This window comes from Gambusia affinis, linkage group LG23 (assembly GCF_019740435.1).
Source record: "Gambusia affinis linkage group LG23, SWU_Gaff_1.0, whole genome shotgun sequence".
Lineage (NCBI taxonomy): Eukaryota > Metazoa > Chordata > Actinopteri > Cyprinodontiformes > Poeciliidae > Gambusia > Gambusia affinis.
In genome coordinates this window covers 10,859,160-10,884,951 of record NC_057890.1, presented here as the reverse complement: position 1 = coordinate 10,884,951, position 25,792 = coordinate 10,859,160, and the positions used below count along the sequence as shown (strand labels likewise).

The window sequence follows — 25,792 nt, the reverse complement described above, 5'->3', positions numbered from 1 at the left end:
AAACGATAACAATGATAATAAATCATCAGAAATTTTTCTATATAAATTATATATATATATATATAAAAAGAACGTAAATAAGTAAAGCCGTGATAAACTTAAGCTGGAGAACATTTTCAAACAAATACAGTAAAACACAACCGAAAATAACAACAACAAAAAATAATTCATTAATTTAAAAAAAGCATTTTCTAAAATGGGTTGAATGTTAATTTCATCATATCAATATTTTGCAGCATATTTATTTGATTAGTATTTATAAGACCAATTCGCTGTAAAGCTATTAAATTTACATGTATTTATTATTTTTCGTTTGTGCCAGGTTTGCCTTTGGTTTCTCCTCCTTTCAGCTGAGTTGAGTTGTTCTGTTTTTTTTGTTGTAGTTTTTTTTTCCGCAATAGAGGCCATGTTAATCAGTAGCTCATGTATTAGTAAAGACCCAACGATACTTGCTGCTGTTGCAACCCCAGACATCAGTTATGGGTCTGAAACAGAGCTTGTAATCCGAGAGAACCAATCGTCTGCCACCAAACTCCATTCTGAGGAACCCAACACCTAGAACACGCTAATGAGAGTTTCCTCTGATTGGTTGAAGAGCTCCCGGCTTCCCAGTATGATCCCATTGTACAACATTGTACGTCTACATTGTATTTTATGTCCATTGTAAGGATTACTGAAAACGTCGAGAAAGAGACACATGGAATCAACGGGGGGTCTATTTTATGAGTGGGATACAACTTCACCTGTCAGTGCAGAGACTCGAGGTTCACTTCCTGCTAAAAGCTTTGTTCTGGAAAATGCTTGAGACAACAGCGATTGATCATGCCTCGCAGCAGACGCCTCGTGAGCTCTAATGTGGAGCCTGCGGGCTTCGTAATGCCTTAAAAGGCCACAGTGGCGCAGGACACCTGACCGCCCCGTTTCTGCGCGGGCCAATCGAATGGCTGCTGCAAAGGCTTTTGGGATTACGTCAGCGGGTCTCGAGCAACGCACTGCGGATAAAACAGAAGCTTTAAATATTTCATTGAGGTTCTCAGGTTGCTGGGCTTCTGGAGGTCAGGGCGAGGGGGGGGTTGACGGCCGTTATTCTCCTCTCCTTCCCCTCCAATAACCTCCTTCTAATGAGGAATAAAAGGGAAATTTTGTTGAAATTGACTGTTGAGTAGACCAACACAAAGTGGTGCATAAATGTGAAGTGAAAGGAAATTGGGAACTAGTTGTACAGAAGTATTTATCCCTCTTTATTTTTTAACAAAATATTATAAATCAGAATAAGGAAAAAAAATAGAGCCCTCCTATTTTAATTAATGTCAGTACGATTGGGGGGGCACACGACTTCATTAAAACCGATGAACCCAGCAGCAGACAGGTTAAGATTTTGGAGAAGTTTAAAGCAGAGTTAGCTTCAAAAACATCCGACACTGAACACATTTCCATGGAGATGCATGGTAGTGACGACAGGGAAGCTGCTAATTTCTTTTAAATGTTTTCCTTTAAGCCCATTTTACTTCTGTTAGGGTTCCATTATGTAAAACCTCACCTGAAATTCTGTACAGTGTCCAATATGTCAACGATTTTAAATTTAAAAAGCAATTTTCACATTTTAGTCAGTTTTCAGCTTTAGTTGCTCTTTAATTATTTGGCTGTTATTATGTCAGAGATGGGAGAGAAATTCCACGTTTTGGCTTTGCAGCAGTGATAAAGACAAACAGGAAGAGAGAACAGATTGCTGCGTGACAGAATACATTTTTCAGAGGAGAGCGGATTAAACAGCCTTATGTCAGAACATTTATCCCCCCTGCTGTGATTATACAGAGGGCCGGCGGGGAGTTTCAGCTGACGGACAGAGGAACTGAAGATGAGCTAGCGCCCTCGTCTGGTCCACTGGTTAAACGGCACCCAGTGACCGTCAATGTTTTCAGAGTACGTAACAAACTAGGGAATTATTAACTCCAGTCGAAGTAGTTCACTTACCATAGAATAAAAAAGAAGCCAAATCTCAGGAGATGCTCATGAACCACCAACATTTCAGGTAACAGCAACGGCAACTAATGTGTTCCATCAGCTTCTCAGCACTGACAGGAAGCACGCCTCACTCTGGACATTTCTGCACCAGCCGCTGAGCGAGACCACACTGCCACCTAGTGGAATAACGTGGAAAGCAAAAACTTCCATTTGAACTTGACATGTGGGTCATGATCAACTAAAATAACAAATTAAAATGTCGTTTTGAAACAGTTATTTTGAATAGACTAAAACAACAAAATACATTTTAATCCATAAAACTGAAAGTTAATAAATATAAATGTTATTAATCCATTTCTTACTTCTACATGTAGAGATAGAAACACCCAGAGCAAACTACAAGTTGCATTGGGCCATAGGGGGATGTTTTAACTACCACTGAAGATAATCAGTCTTAAAAATAACTTTTAATTTTCTGGATAGATATAATACCTTCTGACTTTTAAAAGAACAAAAGAAATGCATCTTTTATGGCACTTTTAACTATAGGACTTACCAAGCATACCAAAAAAATCAGCATCACACAGAAGCGCATATACATATTCAATGTTTTATTAAAAAAGAAGTTATAACAGTTTATTTTATACACAACTATTTATGAGATTATACGCCTGTTAACAGAGAGCATTTGTCTTTTTGACAAGCATGCCCACTTCACAATGGGGCAGGGGGAGAAAAAAAAGGAAAATAAGATGAACAAATTAAGACCAGAATGAACTTCTTTTAACAGATCAAAACATAAAACCTTCTGTCTTTTTAAATGCTGCAAGTATCACACAATAGGTACCAAATACATAGGGTTTTTTTCCTTTCAAACTTACATGTTCAACGCAGTGTGTGCTTGATAAAAAAAGGGGCTGATGATGGTAGGAGTGCCTGGAAGGGGTTAGAAAATCCACACAAGCACCAGAAACTGAAGGTGTGCACTGAGAAGCATGCAACTGCTAAAAGGAGACACAGTCAACAACGCAGAGGGAGAGAGATTGGCGGGATCTTTTTGTGCAGACGACTCTTCGGTTGTGCTAACAAAGAGTGGGGCTTTTAAAGTTTGGCTTAAGCTCCTCGTCGTTCTATCCATCAGGGTGCGCAGGCGAGCACAGATTACGGTCCTTAACAGCCAAAAAGTTCCAAGATGGGCACCAACGTCAGGTCAAAACTAGACATCTTAATGCTCAGCGGATGCAAAGTGCCAGAAAAGTTGAACTAATTTCTCATATTTGGGTAGGTCGACCCTATTTTCATGATTCTTTTCTGGAAACACACAAACCTCAGCGCTCCGGTTTAGTAATATCTCTAAAGTAGAGATGCATCCATCAGGCTTTTCCCAGCCACTAAAAATACCTCCCAGGACAAAAAAAGTGTTGCAAATTGTTTGATAGACATGTTAGTTTTGAATCCAACACAAAATGAAAGAATTACAAGATTATCCTCATGGATGACCCCAAGTTTGATCTGATTTCAGTTAAACTTAAATAAATGCACAGATGCATTTTTATGACAAAAAATGTTTAGTCTTAATTTCATTAATTTAATTAGGAGGGGAGATTTCAGTATTTGACTCACTTCTGACCAATGATTGATGACCAAAAGGAAACTTGCAGATTCCAATGTCTGGCCGACTGACTGGTGCATTTCCACTCTAGGAGGTTTCAATAGTATCTTTTTTTAAATACGTTTGCATGATAAATCAGCTTGTATATTAAAAAATATATTTTCCTAGGATGGCCAAGGCAAGCAGTACGTAAACTAGAAGGGAACACGTGGAACATTGTGAAAAGGAAAGTTTTCACTAAAAGCCACACAGCTGCAGGTGAGAGAAATTAACACATCTTTAAAAAAAAACAAACAACAACCAAATACATAAAAATCAAATTCTTCTGTTACAAACTGAAAGCAAAAGGGACGCCTCTGCATTCGAACGAGTGGATGTTCAAGAGCACAAAAACTGGCCGATAGTAGAAAGATCCGAGCCACGTTTCTGCTTTCTGTACAAGTCAGATCCGTCACAACCGCTGCACCTCAAAATAAAACCTGCCTACCGTGAAATCGCTGTACAAGCTCGAGCGGGTGCGTCTATACGGTTAGAAGAGAAAGAAAATTCCCCATTACTAACAAACCTCATTTGTAGGTTTACCAAACTACAAATCTATCTATCCTGATGCAGTAAAAAAAAAAAAAAAAGCCAAAAAAAAAAAAAAAATACCAGCTCAACAATTCCTGCATGATTTCCAGCTCGGTTTTTTTTAATACCTTCTAGGTGAAACATGGTTAACCACAGTGCATAACAGAAGCAAAGAGTACTTCAAACATTAGCTATGATAAAACCTGGGGTGTTTTCAGATGAATTTTGTGTCGGCGCACAAGGACACTACAGAATGGACTCGCACCCAGAAAAGATAAAGAAGGAATAGAGTTAAAACGATGTGCTTCTCTAGAATATAACAAGTCGTCTCCATGGCTTCCTAAATACATGGTTTTTGGTGAGTTTCTTGATGCAGTGATGAGGCACAGAAGCAGTTTTGTTAAACTGAAGGTGATGTGATGACTTCCCAGAAGGCATGCATTATTCATCTTGGGAACCAGAGCTACAAAATATGTCAGTTTTCTGGATTTGCACCAATTTTCACCCAGATCGGCATCAAAAGGTTAACATTTTGGCTCAAACTGTTGGTTTTTGTTAGGAGGCCAGAGCCATATGCAGTAGACAGACACTTTATTAAAAAAAATAATTAAAAAAACCCTCAATGTTTTATCACAAAATGAACGATTTGGTTTTTTAAAGAGTACAGGTAATAAAAGTTTGGGGGTAATAGAAACAACTTATGTTTGCACTTGTAATGTTGTTCTTTCGGCATCATTACTTACCACACAGAAAGGTTTGTCTTAGGTTAAGGAGACCAATTTCTACCTAAAAGTTTTTTTCCCCAAATGTCTTTTTCTTCTTGTTAGTAAAAGCAGACTGCCACTTGTCAGGTAACACAGCGCAGGTCGGACCGATTACAAAGGGGAAAGAGCGCAGCAGTGGAATGTGAGAAGGACTAACCTGTATGTAGCAACCAAAAAAAAATAATGAAAAATGAAAAACCTAAGAAACAGAATAAAAAGCGCTCTTCATTTTTCAGCCCGATCAACCCAAAAACTCAAAGGTCACTGGGTGTGGGATTCTTCACAAGTTTAAAACTCCCTTTCATGCTGGCTTGTTTTCAGCAACAAGGACAATCTGCTTTCTGACTAATAAGAATAATTTTATTCCTAAAAAAAAAAAAAAAACAGGCCAAAATACGGTTTATATTACACTTTTTTTTTCTTTTTTCTTTTTTTTAACGAAATACGCTTAAATCAGATACCCAGAGCAATCCATGTCACCCTGTAGTCAGACAGGCTGTTCTGCAATATCTGCCTGTTTTTTTTTTTTCTTCTTTTAAACACCAAGACGGTCAAAAGACTAAAACAAAAAATATGTAACATCCGACACAGCACTTAAACCAACACAGACCTTATTATTCCAGACTTTTCTTCATTAGTATGTGTTACCAGAGATATGCTTAGCAAGTGTTCTGCATTCATCGCTGAGTATCTACTGGGGCTGTGTGCCTTAAAATAAGAGTTTTGTAACCTGAATAAAACAGAAGGTTTTGGGTTTTTTTTTTACACCCCCCCTCCTCCTACTTGCTCTAGTTTGCAACAGTTGTGCGCAACGCAGCCAGCACAGCAGAGAGGGACAGGGGAGGGATATGCAGAACGTGTTTCGTTTCAAATTTGCACGGAAAACCAACTTTTGTCTCAAAAGTTATCAAGTTTTTACAAATACTGTCTTGGAGGAGATGGGAGCACTTTTCGTCTTCAAAGTGCAACTGACCTGTTACCAATTGGCATGGAGGAAAATGACTGGCTGTGTCAAATTTAGAAAGAAGGAAAGAAAGAAAGAAAAAAAAGTCTAAGCAAAGAAACGGGACGCTTCGGGTGGAGGGTGGAGGAATTTTACAACATCGAACAAATGCAGCAGAGATTGTGAACGCTATCGGGGAGAACGACTACACAGGAGAAGGGGCGTCTGTCAAAACACACCAAAGGCTATATATCCATAAAAATCCTTGTTTAGTCGTAATAATAAAAATAAAAAAATCAACTTGTTTAAATATGAATATTATAAGTCTGCTTTCTCGTGGTTAGGAAATCAAATATAGTCTCTGTGGGGGGGAGGGTTAAAGGAAGGGGAGTGATTGGGAGGGAACCCTTTATTACTACAACTCCATGTCCTGGGCTTCGTCTTCTGAGAAATCGGACATGGAGCTTTCAGATGAAGAGTCTCCCGTCCCTTCCTCCTGCTCCTTCAGAGCTTCCTCTGTTGCATATTTCTGAATGTACTCTGGAGAAGAAAAGACAGAAAACAGAGTCACAATGGCTCACAGGATAAAAATGAAAAAAGAGCAACTTTTTATTTTATTTTATGTTTTAACTCGTTTAGGTTTAACCTTTGATTTTTTGTTTGTACTCCTCTGGCCGATGAAGATACATGGCAGCTGCGTCGCCGTTAAGGGGGTCGATGGGGTTTGGGTAAGCCAGCAGTTGAGGCAGGAACGATTCAAAGATGTTGGTCAGATCTAAGCATGAAAACAACAACAACAACAAAGCTCTGAATTTGACCACTGCAAAAAGTTCACAGACACTAGAGCTAAACCTAAAGGAGCAATTCTAACCCATTAATAGAAATCATTCCACTGCACCTCTGGCTGGGCGTTTTGGATCGATGTTTTGTTGGTAGGTGAACCTCCCAACACTCTGAAGTCTTTTGAAACCTCCAACAGGTTTTTTTTTCCCCTCTGCATTATGTTTTGTGTGAACAAAAATATTTTTCTTGCTGCTGTTCCACAGTATGACTACTTTTTTCCTGTCAGACTCTCCCAGCTGAGCTGTAGGTCCCTGCAGCTCTTCCAGAGTAGCCAATGCCTTTATGTGCTCTTTTTTTCTTTACCTCGATAAAGTGCTGCTTTAAAATTCTGTAAAGTAATGAGAACAAATATTTTTGACACAAATGTGTGTTTTTTCATAGCTGGTCTTTTTTTAGAGAACCTGCAATTCTCCCCTTCTCCACTCAGTGTCGCTGTTGGGTTTGGTCAAATTAAGCAGCTTCCCTTGTCTTTTCAAAGCAATTAGCGCATTTTAATTGCTTTCAATACCTCCCCCTTTGTAAGTAAGCCCTACACACAATTCTCTGACTATTGGCCTAGTTGAAACACCGTTCTCCAAACTGACTGTCTTCTAGGCATAAGCACAAATGATCAAAGAAACAAACGGAGACTATCAGTCTAAAACTTATCTTTCCATGTGAGCACATCGGTTGTAATTAACAGAAACGGACACGAAAGCATCAGCTCTTTGCATCACTATAGCACCATTTCTCAGTTCAACTGCTGCTTTAGCTCTAGAGAGGCGACATCATGAGAAACTAATCGGGAAGTGTAATGAGAGCAAGCCATCTTAAAGCCGGCAAACAGAGACTCATCTGTCTGAGGTGAACGTTTCCTGACCTTAGTGGGTTACAGCGTTACCTTATTAGTGTTTACTTTTCTCCCCCTGTAAGTAGATTAGGACCAACAGTGGTTGTCTGGTGTGCTCAAGGGGCTAGCTATTCGCCCCTTTTCACACGGTTTGTGCCACAATGAATTATTCACACGGGTGTGGGTGGGCAAATTTAATTTAAACTTGTACGTCTGTGAAGTCACTCACCATAAAGAGCTGTCCATGTCTGGTTGATGACATCTAAGCACACTGTTCCTGACCTGAAAACCCAGAGGAAAGCAGAGATGTATTCAAATATATCAATTATCCCTCACTAATAGAAGGGGAAAATGTTTCTTAGCAAGATGCATATTGGATTTCCACCTAAAACTCCTCATCTTTACCTCAAATCAAACTTTTACGCACTTGGGTATCCCAACAAAGCAATGATACCAATCACATATTAAGAATTTATCTAGCAGCCAAACATTAACCTTTTGGAATGGCCTTCCCAAAACATCAACCTCAACCGTTTTTAAACTTCTTAAATATAACTAAAAGCGAGGTTTGTTCCAGAAATGTCTTCTCAACAAGTTCTTCAGATTCTGGTAGAATAGTCCAGGTCAACCAGTCTGTCAGAATGAAGTTAGGAGTTCATCAGTGGTGTGGTGTGAGATGCTGTAGGTCTATTTCACTTATAAATACATTATCCACCTTATGGGCTGGATTAAGAGTGAATTGGAATCATAAGATCTTTGAAAAGCAAAGACATGTTAAATAAAAATCAGTTTGTCTCAACCAGAAACAAACCTAATCTGTCTTTGGACCCCAATCCTATAGGTAGTGTGGTGTGCTCAAAAAAATATTGCCCAACAAGTGGAACTGTATGTCTATAATAGACCTAATGTTTTGTAGACTAGTAATTAATAGGCTTTACAATAAAATGTAGGAAAAACTAATAGCTTTAATAGTCTGGATGTAATGTAATTACAAACACGGCAAACACCCAGAAAACCACTAACATAAATATTTGACTTAAATGGACTCACGCTTCATCAATGTTGGGGTGAAAAATCTTGTTCATGAATCCTGAAAGAGCAGAGTGAGATCAGCACAGTCTCAGTTAAAGCTAAACATCGGATCTGTGACGGCAGAGCTCCTACCTATGGATGGCGATTTGAATGGGTATTTATCAGGAAGATCTACTCGCACCTTCCACACACCTCCCTCGTACGGCGCTGTACATGACAAGAGGAAAGGAGATGATAAAGGAAGACACAAAATCGTCTTACTTCCCTGATGTTCCACCCTTCACACACTCTAGTGGCCCTTAAGTTGCGTCAATTTTCTCCGCTGCAGCCGGGCTATGCACTCCCATCTCTGTGCCTCTTTTATAGAGTCACACATTTCAGCCCGCGAGAAATCTTTACCTTCGAATCCTTTCAGGATTATTCACAGACATCAAAGAGGAATCAGAGCGACGTTAGCGACTGTGCTGCTCTCCCAGAATAGCCGTGTGTAACAAGACCTTCATGTACTGAAAGTGGCCAGAGCACACACTTGTTATGGCTGGATGACGACGCACATGTACGCCGGCGTCCGGCAGCCGCAGCAGCAACGCTTCGTTTGACACAGTTTAGAGTCATCAAGAGGAGCCTCTTCCTCTTTTTACCGATGCATGAGGGGCAGCGTGTGGCAGATGTTTTGAATGCAATAAGGAGGAAGTATTTCCTGCAGATGAGGCCGTGGCTCTACTTTTTTTTCACACTTCGCAGCCTGAGGTCTGGTTTCAATTCATTTTACATTCCTACCCGACTGTGCGGAACCTCCGTTTTTCACACAACAGAATCCTCTGATCTTTAGGATAACTTTCATTATCGGTGTGTGTGCATGTGTGTGTGTTCTAGAGTTCTGTAGTTAATAACTGAAAAATAACCACATCACTCCACTTAATCAGCTAACCTAAAATATTACGTATGTTACTCCAACCAAAAAGGACAAAAAATATATACATTCTGCACAGTAAGACCTTGAAAACTACTAAGGGGGTTCCACAAGGTGTAATTCTCAGTCCTTTGTTTTCTGGAAATATACATAGCCAATGACATCTGCTTTTTTTACATCTATGCTGATGACACAGTAATTTATCTACAACAGGCCTGCAGAGGTATACAAGAACAGCTCTGTCATCGCCAACTTGCTGTAAACACAAAAGATCATGTTAAAAATATTTAGATTTCTTGAGCATATAACCTTGGAGCTCATGATGAGAATTTCATCTCAGGTCATGCCCGTTTAAAAACTGTTTGGTGATAAATGACTGGTTGGAGAAACATTAAAGTGATTAAACTAGGGAGAGAATATGTGGCTGAAAATGATATAAAAATGTGAAAATTGCAAGAAAAACAAAAATTAAGCAGGAATACTTACTTCCTTGTGGGCCATAAAACTTCACTACAAATTCATTGAGTCCACTGAGGATGGTGACTTCATGTTTGCTCTCGATGCTGAAAGGCTGTTGAGGAAAACTGCTTTGTGGTCAGACAAACAAAAACAAAACCAGAAAAAAAAAAAAAAAGTCAAAAGTCATTAAAATTTTAGTTGTATGGGAAAACAGAAAACATCTGAAGATTGCTTTTCTATTCTCTTTCCATGGTTTAACTGCAAGAACACAACAAGTTGCTTAAGTCTATTTTCCACACATTTAGACCATCTTTTTTCATTGTGTACCAACAGTTTATAAAATCTCCAGTAGGAAACATAATCTGATATCAACATAAATATGCAGGAAAAAACAAAACATCAATAGGATTTTATTTGGACATTAAATACAAACCACTGGTCTTCTCTCTCACACACCCCCCAATTATTTAATTGTTCCCCATTCAAGGTTAAAGCCTTTCTGATTATTTAAATTTGTTCATTAAGTGATTCTTAAAATGCACATCACAGTAGAAAATTATATTAGAAGAAATTCCACTTGGTCCTTGAGTTGAGCATAAAATTCACAACAAGAAACCCTCGAGGCTCCAGCTGCATGAAACAAACATCTGTGCAGCTCCTGTTTGCTCATATTTTTACTCTTTTAAATTCCCGTTTATTCCCCCCCCCCTTTTCCTGTAGGCAGAGAGAAGAACCGCAAGAAGCAAAACAAAAGAATAAGTGAATAAATCAACCACTAAACGTGTACAATAAGAAAAGACCCAAAATCAAAGCACCCAGAAATGACCAAAAACATCAGACACAAGGCAGCAGCGTGCTTGGTTGAGCGCGTACCCCGTTAGCATCACAGATATCAAAGGGTTAAATTGAACTGGAGGTTATTTTAAGCTCCAGTTGAGTCTACTAAGAGCAGAATGATTCCTTGGCTTCACTAAAGAAATGTGTCACTGTTAGACAGAAGAGGAAGCTTTCTGCTCGGACGTAAACTTGAGTTGGGGGGCGGGGGAGTCTCTTTCTGATGCGAGTCGAGTGAAATCCAAGGAATACTGATAAATCACCGACACAGAGACGTTCGTGTGAAGGAGCCAAAACTTCAGGAGCTGATAGAAACCATCCTCCCCAAGTCCAACTAAAAGCAAAGTGTTCCCGTGTTGCAGCTCACCAAGCTCTGTTCTGGATGCAAGCACTTTGGGACATTTATCCAACAGTGAAACCACTGGAGTGAGAGAAAAGCTGCACATGCAACGCAGCGGAGGGGGGATGGGCGGCAACGGTTACACTGGAAGATAACAGTGCGACAAGGTGGGGGATAAGAATCCATACGGATAATGCTGCAGGTTAACCATTTCAGACTCAAAGTCGGACCCGACCTCATGGTGTCAAATTTGACATAAATGCTTTGTGTCATCAGAATATATGAAAGCATAAGAGGTCTTTATTATATTATTCGAGAAAATTTGTTAGCCAGATATGTTTTCGTCCAGTTTAAAAAAAAAATATATATATATTTTTTTTAAACTCACCAAGTGTCTAAGTCAGACCTGGGTAAGCTACAGCCTACATCCATAATATTTTGATGTCGAAAGCAAATCCAAATGTGCTGTTCTGTTTACGGGACAGAACGTCATATTTTTGGATGTCAAATCCACATAAGCTACAAACATAGGCGGTAAAATGATCATCACTTCAGATGAGGTTTAAAAAGAAACTGTTGCTTTTGTCACCAAAACTTGTGTTTGAGACGAGACGTATGAAAAACAGAGTCTGAGTTTGGCAAAAAATAAATAAATAAATAAATAAAGGCTGCATCCCTAAAGTAAACATAAATAAATAAAGACAAATCAATACTTGCAGTCTTTACTAAAAAGTACATTTATGAATTTCATCTTCAAAAATGTTTTTCCTCTGGGACAGAGCCCAAGTAGTACAAGGTCCCCCTACTGGTATTAAGGGATCAAAACCACTGGAATTTTCTGTTATATTATTCCTTATGTGTAAATTAAGTTGTTTTCTGGTCACAGTGCTGTCCTGTTCCACGGGTCACTACAAACTTCTGTTTAGCTGGCTAAAAGGAAGGACAATAAATAGCATTTAGGAACAATTTCCTGCCAGAAATAACTAATGGTTTCCTTCAAACTAAAGGAGCGTCATACATCATGACTACACTGGAGGGGAAGCTACAAGCGGCTAAGTCATTTTGGTCAAAACACCTCTAAAAATATACAACTAAAATAGAGAATTTATACATTTGCTATGAAAGACATGTTGCATTATCTCAACAACAGCAGGAGTAATTGCTGCTGTCATTAGATTGTTATCTAACACTCCTGTGAAAAATTTCCAGCTATTACCATGACAACGTAGTATTTTTGACTCGAGCTCGACATATCATGAGAAACAACTACTTGCCCATGCGTTCTTAAGAACATCCTTCGCTTTGACAGTGAATACAGCTGGACTGGGTACATTCCACCTCCTTCACATCATCCCACCAACAATAAGGCACTAGAAATTAATATGACGGCGTGGCGAGCAAGTCTGAACCCGAACAGTGATGAATTTTATCTGATCAGAGTCGTCACGAGACCTAGCGCTCCGACTCGTTGGCTTTTAATTTCAGACGGGGAGGCTCGAGGCGATCACTTCTCACAGAGACTAAATAACAGCGCGTCGCTGATGAAGACGACTGCATTACGCTCCAGAAAGGAATGAGACAGAAATCGGTCAAAAGAAAAACTGAGAAAAACTTGATTCCACAGCTGCTGGTAGGGCGGCTGCAGAAGGTGGGGATGGACATACGCTGGGTGGCGTGTTACCAAAAACTGGGTTTGGATGCATGCTGCACCCATGCATCCAGTTTCTCTGAAGACATAAATGCTAGAATAGCCTGAAGATGAAAATAATAACAACTTTGCACAAACTGAATTTTATTAAAGCTCTTTTGTGGTTTTCCCATCTCAGCATAACACCTGTCCATCCCCCAACTTGGATTAGTACACATCATAATCTGAGGACAGTACCAGGTCAATATCTTTTTATATATACACACACACACATACATAATCTATCACACAGTGGTCAGTCAAACCAGCAGAATGAATGAACAAAACACACACATACCCAGACCTGGGAAAGACGTAAAACACTATTTCACACATGCAAACCGGAATATAAAGTAGTTTGAAGCGTTTTTGAATGTAAGCTTACTAACTCAAGATTTAAACATATATAGTTGGATTAGAGCCAAGTTAGTTGCACTTAATTTTATTCAGGGGTGTTAGAGTGAAAGGGGTTGGACACAAAGGCCTGTCAGGTTTTTTTTTTTTCCAAAGTGGATTTCAAATCCATGAATCATCTTCTCTCCACCTCACTATGACTGTATTCGTCTGTCACGTCAAAACCCAATAAAATACGCTCAGTTTTGTGGTTCGAACATGAATTATGAATAGAAAAAACCAAATTGTGTTTCCTAATGTACTTTTGGTTTGTTTGCGGAGCACGTCGTCAGCTTGATGTGTAAACATATTCTGGTAAAACGGCATTTTCAGCTGCGGTGCAGACATGTTTGTTGTTCTTCTGGCCCTTCCAGGCCACTATCCCCGTTTGACCCCCGGATCAAAATATCACATCCCGCGCAACCTCTTTCCAAGTAGGGAAAATAAACATGACGATGAATTATAAACAGCTTGTTGTCAAAACAATGTGGTATCATATGCACTCGAACATCTCCTTGAAGACGGTGTTTGTTGAACTTGTAGCAGGAAAGAGTTTCAAAGTTTCACAACCCTTTCTCTGCTTTGCGTACGAGCAGCAGGAGGCTGATCTGTTTCCCTGTTTTGTTCAACTTTTACAGAAGGAGATGATGCTTTCGGAAAAGCAGTCTTCGAAAGTCAATTTGGCAGTGTTACAATCATCATACAATAAAGAGAGAAAAAGTTATCAAAGTTGAAAAATAACATGAAATAATGGCAACAAGCAGCCTGCAGAGTTTCTGAAGATTTCTAGATTCATTCAGTGAATCGGATCATAAGACGTTTTTCAGTTTGGGTCTTCATGTTTCACAAATCATCAGAGAGCACAATTCTGAAGTTGGTGAATCAATTCTTTAATAAAAGGCATTTTTACTTTATAGACCAACTTAGATTTAGTTTGTTATTGTTGAATCTATCATTCTTGTCCTAATTAAATCATTTGTGTATGAGCTCTCTGTAAATACAGACTATGTCAAGCGCGGTTTGTGATCTGCAGTATTCATGCATTGGAGCTGGCATCTAAACCAGGCCCAGTTCAAAACTCTTGTGTAAGGGGGACTAATTTCTTCTATTGTGTGTGTGCACATTGATATATGGGTTATATTGCTAATTTAAAAACCAAAACCATCAATAAGTTTAACAGCAACAAAACTGCATCGAGTCAAATTAAAAAGTAGAGTAATGCAAATTAAATAAAAAAAAAAAAAAATAGCAGCAAAACATGGCTATTTTGTCGAAACATACAGTATGTAATTATCTTTTAGATTATGGAATTAGGAGAAAAAGCTTGAAACTAAAAACATTTTCTGAACTTTCCGAAACAGAGAGCAAGTTTTATAGTACAGATGAGGAACTCTGCACCGGAGACCTTTGTTTCACTTTCTCTGCCTCAAACTCAACTCGAAGCAAGACTTTACAATGAAAAAAAACAAAACAAAAAACCTTGAAGATGAAAGGCAGGAAACACAGCTGCTGTCACTGGGTGTGAGCGACAGGTAGGCTTCCTCCACAAAAACAGAAACTAGAACTGCACAGAGTAAGAAAAAACAAAATAAAAATCCTTAAAACGTTCCCGGCTATGCAATTCCAAAACGTCCGACAAGAACAGGAATACTGGAATATATATATCTGAAAAACCAACAACCATTAACGTCTGTAATAAATAAACTGTTCTTTCAGTGGTGTTACAGAAACGAGAGCCTACGGAAGTTTCATTATGCATATTTAATTTGGAGATTATTGGTTTGCAATCGCTGTGCATGCACGCTGCTCCGTTTAAAGTCCAAGCCTGTATTCAAATATGGCTGTTTGTGCATTCAACTTTGTATGTCACCGAGGAAAGTAGATTACTGCGCGACAGCACACGCTGAGCTCGGCGCCTGAAAAAACCCGAGGCCGAGCTCGAGCGAGCACGGCAGCCGTCCTGCAGCGGCAGGCTGAGCGACGGGCCTGGCCGTTGCCGTGGGAACGAGATTAAACCAGATCAAAGCCAAACACAGTTTCACCTCCCGCCCCCTTGCAATTATCGACAACAAACTTCAGTGACGCATGACTTCATTTTCACCTCATATCACTGATATTAACATTAGCCACAAAGCAGTTTAATCCATCACATTTCTCCATGAGAAACAGTGTTATTTAACAAATTTTACTATTAATTTAGAAAAGAAATACCATAAGAGTGCCAAATTCTATTGAATCAGCAACTACTGAAATTCCTCTGTAACCTTTTAATGCATCTTGGGGTCTTAAATACTCTTAAGCGCATAAAGTTAAGTACTTATTTATAGTGCCACAAATATTGGTCCTTCGGTAAAAAAAATATGTAAAGTATTTTATTATGAATGACTATTAGAAGCAGAAACTCAAACTGGGAATTTTTTTTTTTGAAAATTAAAGAAATTAATTTGTAAATTTTTTTAGTTGAAGAAAAAAAAATCCCATGTTACAAAATTATAGCTTTGAAAAAAGAAAAAAAAAAGTATTTTATTTTATAACCACACTGCTTTGTGCACCTATTGAGTGGGTATTATGATTAAAGAATTAAAATACAAAGTCAGTTATCAGTACCTACATGTGACTACATGTGGTTTTAGCTTAGATAAATTGCAGTTCACATTCTCCCTAGCTTATAGTTTTCTGTAACAATTTCAGAAATCACAAGCTGCTCCAGCAGCCACATTCACTTATCATACGAAACAATCCTACATTTATTCATTAATCAACCCAGAAATAAATGATTCAGTCATAAAGCCCAATACCTTGACAAATTCTCATCAGGCAGTTACATAGCCACTCACTTCTTAACTTTATTTCTTGTAATTTTGATCAATGTAGTTTATAGGTAATGAAAATCTGAAACTGTGTCTTTCAAAACAAATTTGAATATCACAAGAGAAAGAAAAAATACAATACTTTCAGACATGAACGTCCAGTTTCTGAGAAGTATGTTCATTTCAATGCCCTCAATCAGCCTGTTGCTCTGCTGAGGTGTAATGGAAGCTCAGGTTGCTTTGATAGCAGCTTTCAGGTCATCTGACTTGATGGGTCTTATGTGTCTCATCTTCCCCTTAACAATGCCACACAGATTCTCTTTGGGGTTCAGACCAGGTGACTTTGCAGGCCAATCAAGCGCAGTAACACTAAGGTCACTGAAGCAGCTTTTGGTACCTTTATCAGTGTAGACAGGTGCATAGTCCTGCTGGAAAATGAAACCAGAATCTACTGGTCAGCAGGAAGAAACATTAAGAGGTCTAAGACATCCTGATAGATGGCTGTGTTGACTGAACCTCAGCATCCTACAGTCATCATCAATGACTGGAAATGTTACAAGCAACACGGATTCTCTTCCTCCAGACTCTGGAGCCTTCATTTCCAAACAAAAAGCAAACTTAACTTTCATCTGAAAAGAGACTTCTGGTGTCTGTGGTTCAGAGGTGGCTTGACAAAGAATGCAGCATTTTCCTTCCGCTCAACTTTCTGTGACTCTACTTGGATGCAGCCCTCTGAACAACCAGCCTTTGAGGCTTTCGTTCCTTGTGGAAGATATCAATAACTGTCCTTTGGTCATCTGTCCTTCAGTCTTCCCCATTATTGTGCAGCCTACCAACCCAGACAGAGGTCCTTTTTAAAGGCTCAGGAAACCTTTGGAGCCGTTTTGAGCTAATTAGCTCATTAGGGCGTTTCAGCACGATTCTCTAATATGATTCTCGGTACGAGCTTTACTTTCTGAAAGGAAAAGACAAAATATATTTAACTTTTTTTTTTTTTTTAGCAAGTGAAAGGTCCGCATCCCAAAGAAACTGTTAGCACAAACAGGACATTATAAAAAGTATGATTTACATTTTATTAAGAATCATACATCCTTATTGCAAACCTATTTATAAGAATACTAACTCAGAGCCATTTTATAAAATCTGTGCATCAATGCAGTTTGCTTGCATCGAGATTATAGAAACACTAAAATACATCCCAAATGTGCCTCTGATTGAGTGAACATGGCAGCAAGAATTCCTCCTTCCACACACACATATGTAGCATCCTCTATTACACCAGACCTGCAGGAACTACACAAGAGAGCCTCCAGTGTTTACCACAAATTAATAACAAAAGCTTCCACTCAAACTGGCTGCATTTTACTGATGTTCAAACATTTGAACATCAGTAAAATGCAGCCAGTTTGGCATTTCAGAACAAAACTGCAGCCTAAACAGACTTGCTCTCAAAGCTTTCAGCTCCTTCTGACACTTTCAGTGTCTGAATACTGATGGTGAGGCCAGCATGTGTGGGCCGCGCAGAAGAAATCCTTGCAGCAGGTTTTACATATCAATGGACATATGGCCCCAAAGGCCTGACTCACTCAGTTCCACATGTAAATGTCTGGCAGATGAAGTGGTGCACTCACTTTAAAGGTTGGATGGGAAATACATGAACTGCGAGTAACTTTACTGCGTTTTGCTTTGAAAAAGGTCAATAATACAGACCTATGGAGACTGTTTTTTTTCTTTTACACAAGAAATGAACTACTGACTTAAAAATAAGACGAGGGGAATTCTTTAGCAGTAAAAATACAAATGTAAAAAGCAGAATAGTGCACCTGAAACTCTACGACGCCTTGAAATGACCTAAAACAATACCTCAACAGAACCTCAACACCAGAAAAGAAATAGAAAATCTCCTTTTGCAATGCAGATTTGCCTTCCATTAGATGAAAGCCCAAATATATTGAAGGCTACCTCCCAGAGAGCGAGCTGAAGCAGCACAGAAATGAACAGGCCAAGTTCTTTGTCTTCACTGCTGCGAGATGAGAGCCCACCCACCGCAATCAAATGTGAATCCTTCAGCAGCTCCTCCTCTCAGCCCTTCACTAAATCAACAGTCTATTTACAGCTAAAGTACGCAGGGGCCCATCCGTGCATGTGTGCGCGTGTCTGTGTCTGTGTGTGCGAGTGTCTCCGCCGCATGCGCGGAGGAACAAATGACACGATCGTTAATGAACACAAAACTGAGCCAGGGCAGGAGACACAACGGGCCGAATCCGAGGCGACAGCCTAATGAGGAAACCTCAGACAAGGTTTGCTGTCTGGCATGAGAACGACAAAAGGAGGATTTCCAGCTGTGAAATGAAGGAACAGCTAACCTGAAATTCAAAGTAGTTGTGAAAAAAAAAAATCTATATTTATATATAATGAAGTGTTCATTTTATCAATTTCTCCCAGACAAGAAGCGAACAGCAGCTGATTAAAAAGATGAGGCGTGGACGTTGTGCACGTGCGCTCTTTGATAAGGGTCTTTACGTAAATACATTTTCAACATTCAGACAAATTTATTTAGAAGGTAATAAAATAACAAAAAAAACAAAAAAAAACACGATAATTACACTCATGCATGGAAAAGACTGGCTAAGCTACCCAGTGCCAAAAAAAAGAGACGAAACAATAAGGAAGTTCTGTCCATCTGTTTTTCTGCGGGAACTCAGCCATGCGTGCAGGAAGCGTCACTGTAAGAACAGTGGGATTAACGCCGAGGGGCTCACATCTCCTCCAAGTGAAGGAGACCGGCTCCTGCACCCACAAAGTAAGACTGTCAATCAAAGTGGGGACCTGTTAAGACAATAGCTTTGTTCAAAAGTCAGACAAGGTCTATCCTGTTAGACCTTATGAACAACCAAAAAATATCACAGACTGAATAAAGATATTTACAGCTATACCGATTTGTAGAAAAATGGTGAACTGCCTAAAAAGAGGGAAATAGTCAAATAAATAAAGGGTTAATGTTTATTAAACATGCAAAAAAATAAATATATATGTTTTCCTTTCATACTAGGAAGCACACATAGGGTAACAGTTTGCCCTACAGTTGGTGCCTGAAGCAAGTTTGGGATAGAGAGAAGTGAGCATCATGTGGATGTATTGTGAAGTCATGTTGAAACTGCATGCTTTTCTAATATGGTTACAACAAAACTAGCTTAAGTCTTAATAAATAAAGTGCAAAACTATTCCTGGGGCTGGTTTTAATCACTGAAAAAAAGCTAACAGCCAAGTCAGTGAGAAGTAAGTTGAATGAAATAATTTGAATAGGGAGGAAATAATAAAAAGTATTGTTAATTTTCTAATTCCACTTTCTGAGCAAGTATGTGGCGACAGTGGAGAGAAAAAAAACCTCAAACCTAGAGCCTTTAAGAGTAGATCTGCTATGTTCAGACACACTATTACTATTACAATGAAGTTCCCAGCTATTTTAACATCTAATGAATCAGGTATGATACTCGGAAAATATTCTCAACATTTTGTTAAAAGCATCAAATACAATGAAGCTTAATTTCAAAACATTCGTAGTAGTTACTTCTTGTGTCAGATTTAAAAGGTAAATAAAGAAACTCATAACACTCTGCAGTGTATCCCATCTTTGTTGTCTGAATTTTTCCCACCTTTCAAACTTCTTCTATTTTTTTTTTACCCACTCAAATGCTGTGAAGCTTTCCCACTCCATTTAAAACACTAAATCTGCCTTTCTCTAATCAGTCGCTCGTTCAGGAAAGAGCAGACAACTGCTGGTAATTCCCTTCAGCAGACCGCGTTCAGTTTGTCCAGTGCAGCGATAATAGCGTGGTGGGGTGGGGGGTGGGGGGGCTGGAGGGGAGAGTGTGGAGGTGGAGGTCCGTTTAGCCGCCTGTGACAGGGTGACGCGTTCTGGCACAGCAGCAGGAGGTGGAGGTCACAGGGGGCTCCTGTAAATGGGAAACACAAAAGAAAGGCGCACTGATGCTGTCCGGATGTCTCGTTACCAGAGCACAATGGGACCAAAAGCGGAGAGCAGATAAAGCTCAGGAGTGAGATTCAACTTAAATGGAGAAAGAGAGAGGACTGTTAATGAAAGAAAAGTAGAAAATGAGCTGATTTGAAAGAGCGAGAGAAAAGCTGCCATATTATGCGGCGTTAATATGATGGATACTAGGGTAGGATAAATATGCAGGACCCCTCCCTAATAAATCCCAATAGTCCTGAATATGAATTATAACCGGCCATGCTTCATGGAGCTCCTCTCCATTCCACACTGCAATCATAGTTGAATCTTGCCAACAAACACTCACACACCCTTTCATGGTATGACGATTTAATAAAATGGAAAGAAATGCTGACATGCTTAACAAAAAAAAATAAAAAAGCAGTCAGCTTGTCAGGCCTCCTAGTTGGTAAACTACATTTACCAATCAGTGCTGACACATTAATAAGTTTCCGCAATGTTGCATAGCAAACGAAAACTTAAGAATTTTCAAGCGGAAGGTACATTTAAAAACTAAAACTTTTTTTGCAAAGGGAAATGGCAAAACAAGATTGAGAACTCGAATATAATTCAGCGTTCAGAAGTCACACACATGTAAGTAATGAAACGATATCCAAGCTAAGAACATCTCATTAACCTCTGCTCAAGCCATTCAGCAAGACAGCCTATGTTGAAAATATAAACGTCTTATCCCGAGTGTAAAACATTGCAACAAAAGCCAGCATCCTCACAGTAGAACACGGTGGTGGCAGCATCATGCTGGCATGCTGTACTTCAGCAGTGCCAGGGAAGCATGTCAGCGCTGGCAGGAACATGAATGGAGCTAAAAACAGGTTGACCTTCCAGAAAAGCAGCGAACACCCCGTCAGAGCTCCGATACAATTATTAATATCAAGGCTTGTTCTTATGGAAGAAAGGCTCAGTCAAAGTCCTGAGATCAATTCAACTGGAAGTCTGTGCAAGATTTAAAACCGATGCTCAGGAACGTTCTTCACTCAGTTTTAATGAAGTAGAAAAAAATAAAATAAAAAAGGATTGGCTCAAAAAACTAACTTTCATTCCAAATGATAATTATGTCATATTTTATGTCGTACGCTTCAGTAATGAAGCAAAACGTGAAAACTTTACAAGTCACTGAGTAGTTTTCAGCTCCAACATGGATCAATGTTTGTTTGCCTGGATTTTAACCAGAAATGTCCTCTGTTTCAAACAGCAACTTTTGCATCCTTTGAAACAAATGAGGCCCATCAACAGATATGAGAGAGAAAGCTACAGCTAATCCCGCACAACAAGCTGAACCTAAAGCTCTTTGCAATGTCACAGTCTGCACAGATCTTCACTGAAGAACACCGTGTTCCAGAGAAGTTCAAGAGCAACTTGGAATCCATAACGGGGAAAAGTTACACAGGTCGAGATTCAGACTGAACACCTTTTGCTGCTCAAGGCTGAACGTCTTTGTAAAAAGCTGCAAAAGGACAGAAAGAAGCCTTGGGCAAAAATCGGAACTGAGCAAAGCAGCTATGAGCGTAAAAAAAAAAAAATAATATATATATATATATATATATATATATATATATATATATTCAAAAAAATTTTTAATGCATATCGTCGTCAATCTTAGGACAAAAAAAAAAGAAGAAGCTTTAAACCAATGATGTTACACGTTGAGGTCTTTCTGAGACTTCTGATGACAAATTCCCTCATGGCCTCCGCTCCAGATTCTTAACTCTCTGGCGTTCACCGCAAATTAATTCATGCAACCTCTCTGAAGCCATCTTAAAAGTGGTGTGAGTTTCAGGCTTCAGTTGCACCTACGGAGGGAGCAGATAGGCGGCACAGAAAGGCTTCAGCTGTAAAGTTGATTTTTTTTTTTTTTTTGCTTTCTGAGAATCCAAACAGAGTGAGGTAGACTGCTTTAATTCTGACACACACACACACACACACACACACACACACACACACACACACACACACACACACACACACACACACACGCACACACACGAAAATGAAACCTAGAGGCAGTGAATCCCACATTTTCGTCTGGCATTTAAACACACGCTCGCCTTCTTGAACACTTGCTGCTGACCGCTAACGCTGAATGCTCTGCTAATAAACACAGCTCATTGTGCAGAGCTGAGCAGGTGGCAAACAGCAAATCTGCTCCAGCCTGTCAGTCAGGCAGCTGAATGAGGAGAGCGGCTGTACAACTACTGCAAGGTTTTATGCAATGAGGGGCAATTATTATTATTTTTTTTTAAACAAGACAGAGAACTCTTACTGTCTGTTTCACTCGTCTGTCACAGCTGCAATAAACACATTGGGTGTCAAGTAGGGGAAGCAAAAAAAAAAAGAAAAAAAAAAAAAAAAAAAAGAAAAGACTTGCTCAAACAAGTCTCATAAGCAAATGCAACAAAATGCCTCAGGGAGTAGGCCAAAATTAGAGAAGTCAAGTCTGAAAGGAACATGCTTGTTGTGTGTATTTTTGGGACTGAAGAAACACACAGCTGAGTAATAATAGCGTATGGGTTTCCACACGGCTACGATTTTACACATTACAATGTTTTTTTGGTTGTTGTTTTTTTTTTTTTTTTTTTCTCGTTTGTTTGGTTTAAAGAACAAGCCTGAAAAATGTAGCTCTGCGTGGGATTCTGGTCAACGGCATCAAGCTGATCAGCTGGCATGCAAAAAAAAAAAAAAAGTATGGCAGATGAGTAACTTCTGACAAATTTCAACAAATTCTCAAGCTAAATTCAACTAGACCATATCGATGTTTTAACTACTTGGTAACATCTGTGTTTTGTTGTTAATAAATGTTCTTGAAATCCAAGCAGTGTTCTTTCATGTCACACATTTTGAAATTGTAAGGACTATTACAGTTCAATGTACTGTGCAACTCCAAGCCACGAGTCCCAAGGAATATTAGGAGAAACTGTAAGATCCACTGCTAAGGAGAGAGAATTTTATTTTTTTTAAAGGACAATATTAGTCTTATAATTCACAAAAGCCCAACTTTGAGGAAACGTCACAAGATAAAATCAAAAAAAAAAAAGAAAAAGCCACTGCTGTAAAGATAGCAATGGGAAGTTTCAACTGCAGTTTAGGGAAGAATGCGAGACCAAGACTGAACTTTCTGGCCAATACGGCAAACAACCAGTACTCCGCATAAGCCTGAACACAACAGTCCATGCGTGAAGATTGGTGGCGGCAGCATCATGCTGAGGGGGCATGCCTGTCTTCAGCTATCTTAGTCAAGAAGATGGATGGATGGAAATACAAAGCAGTCCAGGAAGACGTTGCAAAAGATATGAGACTGAAATGAGTCAAAGTCCAGAACCAAATCCAATTGAGAACCTCTGGCAAGACTTGGATATTCATATCTGACTGAGAGGTTGTGAAGCAGAATTGGCAAATATTTCAATCTCTAGACAATATGTAACAGGGATGCAGTGAAAAGCCTTTGCAGCACTAACTGCATCACGAGCAGCTTAATGTACAGATGCCGTATCATCAGACTTATACTTGTGAGAGAGAACAAAAAATTGAAAACTACATATGGTTTTCTTTCCTCTTCACAATGATACAATAATTCATCCTGATCCATGGCATCATAAAATCTCCATAAAACACTGACATTTATGGTTGTAATATGAATAAGTGTGACTATGCGAGTGAAAACTTGCTATGAGGATGGAAAATTTTATTGGCTAAAATAGCAAAAATAATAATAATTTAAAAAACGATCAAGTCATTTACGTTATACAGAGCTAACAAACTACATGTCAACATGGTCTGGTTGATTCCACAGAAAAGCTTGGTTGGTAGCTTTAAAGTTAAAACAGAAATATATTAAAATCAATTTTTATCATATTCTCTCCCCTTTCTTGATAAATCTGTTAAACCTGTTTGGGCAACCTTCCCTTGCTGATTTCATTTGACCAGCCCACTTCAAACCCCTTATTTGACTAAGCTTCACTGCCATCCCATCAGCTGTTCTAAGTCCCTCCCCCTTGTGGTTTCCGGATAGTAACAGGCTGCCCAATCACTTAGCTGGTTTTTTCACCGTGCTGGAACAAAAAACAACAAAAAGAGGGGCTACCAGTTCATAACGTTCAGGAACAATTTATGGGGCTGGAAATCTGTTTTGTTGCTGCTCTGGTTCAGCTGGACAGTTCGCTTTTGTCGGAGCCAAAATACAGCAGCAGTACAAAAACAAGTCAGCTGATGAAGGCTTTCAATAATAATAATAGTAATTTAAAAAGTAGGAACAAACTAGACGCTGCTTTGCAGCTCAAACTCCAAAGAAAACGAATGTTGTTCATAAACTACAGAATCTAGCTCTCTAAATTAACACCAGTAAGCTATGAGACAGTGAAACAGAGTCAGATACACTGATCAGGTGGCCATTTTGATGTTGAAATTAACCAACAGACTACACAGCAAAGCTCAGCTGCGTTTCAACAACAAAATTACAAAACCTCAGCGTGTTGGTGAACAAAAGCAACGACATAAAGACAGGGAGAAAATGTAGTCGCTTCAACGACGAGAACAGTTTTTCTATTGTAATGGAGTGAAACAAAAGAAAGCTACTGCTTCAGTTAACCTTACGTTATGTAAACAAGCTCCTGCGTAAACGTTTGAGGGGGCAGTTTGACTCAACCCCCCCCTCCTCCTAAAAAAAATAGCAAGCTGGACAAAGAAACCAAACTGCCACAAGGTGATTCATGTAGTCCTGGATCTGTTAGTGGTCAAACAAGATGAAAGACATTCACATAACAGCAGAACACTAGCTTCGTTCTGGGACGTTCTTAAAATATACACAGCATACTAAGCTAATGTTTGTCACATATTGTGCATAAACGCTACATGAACCTGTGACCGATGTGATTGGCTAATAGAGTTGCCCCGATAAGCAACTGAAGGTTCGCAGGACAGAAATAGCTAACACTTGGCTTTGCTATCAAAATGTTGTTTACACAAAACAGCACTAATTCACACAGAAATTCCTATATGTTTAGTCACACAAAGACTAACGAGCAGCATTCATTTTAACAGCTCACACAGCACTTATTCATACATGACGAATGTTACCACGTACTGTTGTTTATGTTCTGTTAAAAAAAGGATACAGTTTCACCACATCGGTATCCATTCGCCTTTTACCCGGACTCGGAGACGACATTTTTTGTGCTATTTCCACCGCAGAACGCCAGTAAGTCAGCTGAAAGCCAGCTCCCAGGAACGCTAGACAGTCTAGCAGTCGATACTATCCGAAAGTTAACATTTGTTTTCCCAGATGTTCACGACAAAACCTCCTCACGGTGAAGTGTCTCCGTCCTATTGAGGGTTTGAGCTATACGTTAGATCTCCTGTTCACTGCCTTCTCTGCGATCTCACCATGGTTCTGACAAGCAGGGATCCCTCCGCGAATTACGCCATATATGTGCGACTAGAAACGCCACCAAATATGGCCATGTTTGTAGTTTCTAGACTGGAAACTACTGTCCAGGGCCAGAAGTGCTATTAGCAGCCCAAATGTTTTAATGTTTTATAAATTCATAATTAAGTAAACAATTGTTTACCTGACCATTTAAATATGTATACACACACACACATATACACAGGAGTAAGGTCCTGAACAGTACTCGTCACATTTAAGGGGCGGGGCTAATACAATTATAGACCACATGATTGGTCAGCAAAATGATTGACTGCTGACCAATAAGTGTGAGACCAGGGAATGGGTTCATAATATTTTTTTGTATGAATTTAATGAAGGAAAAGAC

General features: G+C 39.3%; 1 protein-coding gene across 1 annotated transcript; it reads right to left on the bottom strand.

Moving 5' to 3' along the window:
* Window positions 1–2,556: 2,556 nt before the first annotated feature.
* ube2h (ubiquitin-conjugating enzyme E2H (UBC8 homolog, yeast)) lies at window positions 2,557–25,461 on the bottom strand. The gene is made up of 7 exons (XM_044108923.1): window positions 25,136–25,461; window positions 9,958–10,034; window positions 8,691–8,765; window positions 8,577–8,616; window positions 7,756–7,808; window positions 6,501–6,629; window positions 2,557–6,394 (listed from the first exon to the last, which is right to left on the bottom strand). The coding sequence occupies exons 1-7, from the start codon at window positions 25,186–25,188 to the stop codon at window positions 6,270–6,272; spliced, it is 552 nt and encodes a 183-aa protein (XP_043964858.1). The 5' UTR covers window positions 25,189–25,461; the 3' UTR covers window positions 2,557–6,269.
* Between the last annotated feature and the right edge of the window lie 331 nt (window positions 25,462–25,792).

Excerpts from the sequence above, each read along its gene's own strand:
- ube2h (XM_044108923.1), bottom strand. The coding sequence starts at position 25,188 with ATGTCGTCTCCGAGTCCGGGTAAAAGGCGAATGGATACCGATGTGGTG. Across the intron at positions 8,766-9,957 it reads GTTTTATGGCCCACAAGGAA|CGCCGTACGAGGGAGGTGTG; the intron begins GTAAGTATTCCT and ends TGTCATGTACAG. Across the intron at positions 6,630-7,755 it reads GACATGGACAGCTCTTTATG|ATCTGACCAACATCTTTGAA; the intron begins GTGAGTGACTTC and ends TTTCATGCTTAG.